The 7,439-nt window shown below is 38.3% G+C and overlaps 1 protein-coding gene across 2 annotated transcripts; it reads right to left on the bottom strand.

The window, feature by feature from the left end:
• Positions 1 to 3,427: 3,427 nt before the first annotated feature.
• nppal (natriuretic peptide A-like) lies at positions 3,428 to 6,647 on the bottom strand. 2 transcript variants are annotated; one of them, XM_017436740.3, is made up of 3 exons: positions 6,504 to 6,647; positions 6,069 to 6,354; positions 3,428 to 4,210 (listed from the first exon to the last, which is right to left on the bottom strand). In XM_017436740.3, exons 1-2 carry the CDS (start codon positions 6,582 to 6,584, stop codon positions 6,082 to 6,084), a joined length of 354 nt encoding a protein of 117 aa, XP_017292229.1. In that variant the 5' UTR covers positions 6,585 to 6,647; the 3' UTR covers positions 3,428 to 4,210; positions 6,069 to 6,081. The 2 variants fall into 2 exon arrangements, with proteins under 2 accessions (XP_017292229.1, XP_017292228.1); XM_017436739.3 differs by having other exon boundaries at positions 6,073 to 6,354.
• Between the last annotated feature and the right edge of the window lie 792 nt (positions 6,648 to 7,439).

Below are 7,439 nucleotides of genomic sequence, written 5' to 3'. Positions count from 1 at the left end.
ACTATTTTTCTTTTCCTCAGATTTTCATCTTAGATTGACAAATGTCTTAGTCTGCCTCCTCTGTAAATGTGCATGAGAGTTGAGCGTGGTTAGAGGAGCACAATCCAGTGTACCAAAGTGACATATGTTCTAAACTCTTACCCAATATTTATGACTGACTGATTTGTTTAAAACAAACCCTCCTTTAAACGTTTAAATCCTGATGTCTGTCATGACTTTCAGTCTTCAAAAAAAGGTTTTGGTGACACTAAAAAATAGTTCTAATACCATCATTCTTTGTATTTCCAATGTTTTAGCACAGTGAAAGTTCACAGCAGGTTTAAAAGTGAAATGGAACACTTTATGCAGGTACCAGATGCAGATAAATTTGTTGGTACCCTTCAACAGTAATCATTAAAACACATCCGATGTGACTGGGGCCAAAAAGCTCATTTTGTCTCATCCAAGAAACTTCTCCCAAAAACTTTAGGGCTTGTCAACATGCATTTTTGCAGTTTTTGGGAACAATAGTTAGCCATTACCACACCAAATTTTAGCTCAATATTTTTAAAAATGCCTAAGTTAAATCTATTTTTCTGGGTTTTTTTTTTTAAGTTAAATGGCTGTGCTGACCATACTGAATCGGGCTGACTCCAAACATTAATCAGTTGTAGATACACAGTATATTCAGTGATTGCTGCTTTAAAATTCAACATTACTTTATATTTTCCAATGAAAATGTACAATTTCTTGGTATAAACATTTGATACATTTACTGTGTTCCATTGTGTATGAAATATGGGTTTCTGAGATTTGAAAATCATGGCATTTGTTTTCATTTACATTTTTACACAATGAACCAACATTTACGACCAACAGTTGTGGTTGTAAATGATGTTAAGGACAATCTCATGCAATATTTTGAGATTTTATGAGATCTGTTAGCTCTCAGAGAATGTGTTGAGGATAATGCTCTGCTACAAACACTACAAAATTTGGCTCAATATCTGTAAATCTAACTGGATTGCAGACATTTCTATGTTTGCTAAGGTCACTTAGTTGTAGCAGTCATCTTGAACTGGGTTGACTCCAAAAGGTAATCAGCCAATAATTACTTTCTGAACATTTCATTCAATTTTTTTTTTTTGGTTCCTGAGAAATTTTGTCAATGATACAGACAAACAAACAAACAGATGTGAAAAAAATCACCCTTTCCCTTTTGGTGGTAGGTGATAAAAAGTCAAACACATCAGATATAAATCTTTCTTTGTCTTAAAATACCATGTCTGGTAAAGAGTAAGTGTAAACCTCACAAATTATTTAATTTATTTGATGTTTAGAAGGAAGCTCAAACTAATTTAATAGCGGGTAATGTTCTGTTGTACAAATCATTTCTTTCTAATGTTTCTAAATTCAGATTAGTCATTTCAATAAAACCAGATTAGATGTTTTATTGAAACAGTTAGCAGCTCATACGGAAGATTATTGTGTGTCATTGGTACTACTGTTTTCCTCTTTGTAGTTTTTTACAATTAAACTACTTCTGCATTCTTTCTGCTACTTTAGCCATTCATGTAATAAAAAGTTCAGCTCATTCAAGAGATGGCTGTTATGACTTTTGATTTCTGTAACTTTCATACCTAATGAAATTAAATATTAGAGGGCCATGGTAGTACTGCAGTCTTCCTACAGTGCTGCAGTCTTGTAATGCTTAAGCATTGGGTCAAGCCCAAGTTGCATCAAGAAGGGCATACAGTGTAAAAATGATTGCCATTCTGCTACTTTTACCAAACCTTTTGTTGCTTTTAGCTAGTCTTTTGCTACTTTTAGCTACTGTTCTGCTACTTGGAGCATTTAACTATTGTTCTGCTACTTTTAGCTTATAACCAGTCTTTTGAGACTTTTAACAACCCTTTTAATACTTTTAGCCACTCATTCATTATTTTTAGCTTCTAGCTAGCTGTTTGATACTTAGCTAGTCTGTTACTACTTTAAGCTTTAAAAAGGACTTTTTAGGCAAAATTCACTTTTTGTAGGTTTTTGTACATCCATTTTGGTATCTACTTCTTCTGGAAAAAGTCAAAGCACACACACACATAAAAAAAAAAAACACCCAGCATTTTTTAGCAATAAGTAAATGTTTTCTGGTGTCTGCAAATTGACCTGTTTCAAAAACCTCAAGATTATTGTGCCACAATCCCCGTTACCTAGCAACCCCAAGCCGAGCCCAGCCCCTCACCTAGCAACCCAAGTGGAGCTCCACCCACTTCATTACAAGAAGACCGTCACATTAGTTCTGCTGGTTTTACTGCTGAACAATGTCTGCTGGAAAAGGAAAATGTTTAAATCTCTGGAAGAAAGCCTACAGTTCCTCAGTGAAGAACGAGTGAAGAACCAGTCTTCGTGGGAGGATTGTCTTTTTGGGACTCCCACTTCACTGTCTGTCTTTGACTTTACCAGTTCCAGATTTTTATACAAGAATTCCCCTTTATATACCTGTATAAAGTTTTAAATGCTCATGTTTTTGTGTGTTGTTAAATACATGTTTATTTAAGTTAAGCTGTGTCATATTGTTGTCTTATGGAAAATACATATTGGCTAGAAAACAAAATGGTGTATCTCAGCCATCAGTTCCCCTGAAATTTTGTCACGAATCGTGGAGCAGGGAGGACCAGAGCACAGCAGGTGAGTGAAAAAATCTTTTTTTACAAAAACTCGTACCTTGAAACATAGCCAAAAGTGCCGCCTGCACAAGTCAAAAAACCATCCTGGAGCAAAGAGAGGAATGGTTCACTAAGGACATGACAGAGACGTGGAAACGACGAGGACCCAACAAACAACCTACGTAACAGTGCTCTTAAATACAAAACAAACATAATCACGAAACTAATGACAGGTGTGCTAAAAACTGAAACACGAGAAACCAAAAGGAAAAACCAAAACCCGAAACGGAACCAAAACTGGAATCCTCACAAATTTAAAGACTGGTGTTAGCATTGGCCAACAAAAAACTGATATCGGTCGATCTTTACCAGAAATGGGAAAGAAGACGTAGAGCTGATGCTCCAAACTAAACACAAGAAGAAAAAGACAAAAAAGGCAAATACAGAACCAAAAAACAAATCCTTTTTCTGGACTGATGACAAAATGGAACTTTGTGTCACATTAAACTAGTATTAGGAGTCGTGTCATTCCCAGGGCTGCCAGATAGGAAATTACGAAATATTGCGTATAAATTATTTATTCACAAGTACTGTTCTTTTACAACTATTCTCATTTCCCACATTCTCTAAAAATATACTTGATGTGTATTTTGATCTTTTTGAACATTAGTATTTAGTATTGCTGACAGTTCAGCAAACCTTTCTGGTCAAAGATTATTTGGAGAAATAATGAGAGGTTTTGCGCTGTTTTATTCAAGGCAATTTTATTGTTCATCAGCCCTGCCTGTTCATTGAGGTTATACAGTATATAAAGGTATTGCTGCAGTTGAGAAACTGTAGTCTGCAGAACAAATGCAAGCATGTTTTTGTTTTCTTTTTCAGCTGCTCCACTCTGCAGGGGTCACCACAGACAGCAAATTTGCACTGAAGATTTGGCGATTGTTTTATGCCAAATGCCCTTCCTGATGCAAAAGGCTTCAATGAGCAACCTCAGCATTATGAAACCACAGCACTGACCTACCGTGGCCCCTCTAAATGCAAGCATGTAATCTGTCATTATTGGGTTCGTAGGTTAGGCAGGAATGTAACAGCCTTGTTTTTAAAAAGTTGCATTTAGGCTGTCCTAGCAAGAACATAACAGTGACACTAAAGGACTTTTTTCATTTTGTAACCCAGTTTCAAAAAATACCATTTGGGGACTCCTAAAATGATGTTTTCATGTAGATGCAAGGCTGAACTGCTATGCTATGTGGATGGGGCCCTATATTGTGCTTTCAGATGAGCCATCACAGGAACAAATAAATATCGGACTCAACTGATATGCCAAAAAATTTTTTTTACTACAGTACAATTTATTAAGGTAACTCCACTATATTCAACAAGAAAATAAATAATAAATACATTTCCAATAAATTATTCTTTCCCAGCTCATATATGGGTGGGGGGTGGGGGGAGACAGAATATCCCAGCTGTAAGGCAGTAACATGGGTAGGTGAATCCAAGGTGTCAATAACAGCTCTGTAGGAAATGGATGCATTCTGGTGTTGGTTGTGTTCACACTGATGGACCTGTTGAGAAAACAAAAACAACTTAATGCACTGGACTGAATGCGATTGATAACATTTTCAGAGTTGTTGGTGAAATAAACAGGCATACACCCTCTCCCTCATCAATCTGTTAATGTGTTTAATGCAGAGGGATTCTTATCAATGATAACTTCTAACATGAAACACCAGTTGAGTTAATAATTATCCCTTCAGGTACATATATACATACGTATATAAACTCTTCCAACACCGTGGTCTCGGGTGTAGGCCGTCACAGCACAGAGTGCTCCTATGATCACTGGGGCCACTGAGGCCTTCACTCTCTCCACAATTTCTCTATTTTCTCTTTCAGCCCTTGATATTTCTCCAGCTTCTCGTGCTCCTTTTTCCTGATGTTACAGTCGCTTAGAAATGTCTCATCTATCACCACTGTCTAAATGTCATTGTCATCAGACTCCAGTGTGAACAGGGTAAGGCCCTAAAATGACCCGCCTGCGCGGACAAAGGCATGACATCACAGTGGAATTATTTGCATGTGAGTTTTGAACAATGTTTACATTTGCTTTCCACCTACTCCAGTGCAGAATTTAGTGATGTAGAAGTCAGATTAAATGCACTGAACAGTCGCCTGTCCTGATCCTTGATATGGGACCTCCTACTGAACCGACATGGACCCACACAAACAGCAGAGTTAAAAGCTGCCAGCTTATTAAAGAGAGCTACAGATTTTAATGAACTATTTATTAGTATCCTTAATAAAAAGGTCTGTTTTGTCAGGATTTTATTATTCAAAGTGGATTACAGGAGTTTAATGGGGAGTTTTTCTTTGGTTTAAAGGTTTTAGAGCTGTTGGACCGTGGCTGTGGTCAAACACAGAACAGCATGATGTTTTATATTCACCTAATTAAACACAGACGCCATGTTACGTTCACAGTGGAGCTGTGTAAAACAGCTGATGGCTGTCAGAGGACTGTGGAGGAGTTTTTCTTCAAACTCTGACACTGAACTCTGTGAAGTCACTGATCAATTTGCTCCTTTCTGTCTGTTATATTCTCTTATTATTTGATAACTCAATAAAAGTACAGAACTGTTAATGTTAAATAATATAATTCAGATGTGAGAATGTATTTTATTTTTACTGAAAGGTCTGCAGATCTGCTGATGTTCTGTTAGTTGCTGGTCTGTCAGTGTGTGTGTGTGTTTCTGTTTCTGCACACAGCACAGGTAACTTACATTCAGTCACAAAATGTTTCAAAGTGTTTTTCCACTAAATGTGAACAGTGGCGTCAGAGCTGACCACATGCAGTCAAATCACCTGAAACCAAGTCATGATGGTTTTAAACAACAAATCTGAACAGACATTCACTCACACCTAGTGGCAATTTAGAGTTACCAATTAACCTAACATGCATGTTTTTGGTCTGTGGGAGGAAAGCAGAGGGCCCGGAGAAAACCCACACATACAGGAGAACATGTAAACTCCACATAGAAAAGCCAGGTTTTGAACCTGCGACATTCTTGCAGGGAAGGGGCAGCTCTGCTTTTACAAAAAACAGTAAAAAGTTGTATGTCCTGTTTCTTTTCATTTCAAATGTAAATAATAAATACAAAGCCTCTATAGTTATATTAACTACAAACTTGTTTTAAAATTTCATTATATATAAGATATTGTGGACCTTTGCCTGAGAATCATTTCTTAAGGATGACATTGCTGAATTTTACTTGGAGACCACCGATTTATTGGGTTCACTTTTAAACTTGATGACAAAATCGAGCTCAGAAGATTAAATAAGAATAAATTGTCTTTCCTGCCTGTAGATACAAGCAGAATGTCTTAAACGCTCAGTGATTAAAGATGATGGACAGAACGTGTCGGTACCTGCCTCCTGTCCTCAGCATCCCAGTCCGCTGAACGAGCCGATCCTCTCCAGGCGCACTCCGAAGCAGCTCTTCAGCCCGCCCTTCTTGTAGCGGCTCCACGAGCGCTTCGATGTCCTCATGAAGTCTTTGAGGAGACGCGCGAGCGCGTTGTCTTTGACGGCCAGCTCGGAGTCGCTCCATGGCTCTGGAGATCCGAATGTCGACTCCTCCAGGTTGAGGTGTCTCCTGTCCTCCGAGGAGAAGGGTGTGGTGCTGAGCTCATCCTCAAACAGCTGCTTCAAGCTCTGAGAGGAACACTCTGTCTTAATATGACTTCAATCCACAAATTAATGTTGATCCCAGCTAAAGTAGGCAGTTTAATAAGACTTCTGCTGCTTGTTTTCATCATGTGAGTAAAATGTGCAGGAGAGCTGTGGTCTCTAGGTAAACTTACCTGTAGGTTAGAAATGGGTTTTGTTTCCATATCATGAACCAACAACAGGAACAAACACCAAACTGAGACATTTGGGTTCATCTTCTTTCAGAGTTCTGTTCCTTTTGTCTCTGTGAGAAATGGTTGACTTGCAGTCGATGCTCCCGGTCCTCTGAGGAGCCACAGAGGACCAGGTGTCTCCTTTATACCGGCCTGATTCCGTCAGCAGGCCTGGGAAAATTAATGAGGTGTGACTAATGCTGCTGCATGGGGGAGTGGAACAACCTAACTGTCCATGATGTTCTGTCTCCTCTGGAGCTGCCACTGCAGCACTAAAGCCTCCACATCGACCACTACGTTACAGCGGCTCCTGGCTTTCACACACTGAACACGACGAGAAAAACAAGATTTTTACCCACGTCTTTGTTTAGCTGTACCACAAGCAAAATATCTGCTGAAGCAGTGGGTGGACTTTATTGAAACTCTCAGAAATCAATCATTGGATGGAAGTCTACAACTAATTAACTTTTCGAGTTAACCCCATTCAAGATGGCTGTTGCAGCTAAGCAACCTTTTCAAACACAAAAATGGCTCTAACTCAACAGGTTTTGATTGATTTTATGTTAATTTGGTGTGGTGGTAGCTGAGAGTCATTACCAACACATACTCCAAGCACTAACTGTGCAAGATCTGTTTTAAAACCTTTGCCATTAATTATTAAAGTCAGCTTTTTAATTTTGCAGTATATATCGTAACAATGGCTATACCCAAATTGTTTCCAAGGCTGTATAAAGAAAAACAAGACTGTCCTGATGGTAGATTGTTGTTCAGTAGCTCCTAATCCACAATGTAATCTAAATTACAAATGACTGAGAAAAACTGTAGGCCTATTGGTGAATCAGTTGGAACAGTTTGGTAATAGTCATCTGTAAAATAAATAAACTTTTTTCTAGATGT

The sequence above is a fragment of the Kryptolebias marmoratus genome, linkage group LG8 (genome assembly GCF_001649575.2).
Source record: "Kryptolebias marmoratus isolate JLee-2015 linkage group LG8, ASM164957v2, whole genome shotgun sequence".
Lineage (NCBI taxonomy): Eukaryota > Metazoa > Chordata > Actinopteri > Cyprinodontiformes > Rivulidae > Kryptolebias > Kryptolebias marmoratus.
This window is presented reverse-complemented; position numbering and strand designations above follow the sequence as displayed.

Bases quoted from the DNA above. Each gene is read 5' to 3' on its own strand.
- nppal (XM_017436740.3), bottom strand. From the start codon at position 6,584: ATGAACCCAAATGTCTCAGTTTGGTGTTTGTTCCTGTTGTTGGTTCAT. The intron at 6,355-6,503 runs GTAAGTTTACCT...TGTTCCTCTCAG, and splicing joins AACCCATTTCTAACCTACAG to AGCTTGAAGCAGCTGTTTGA.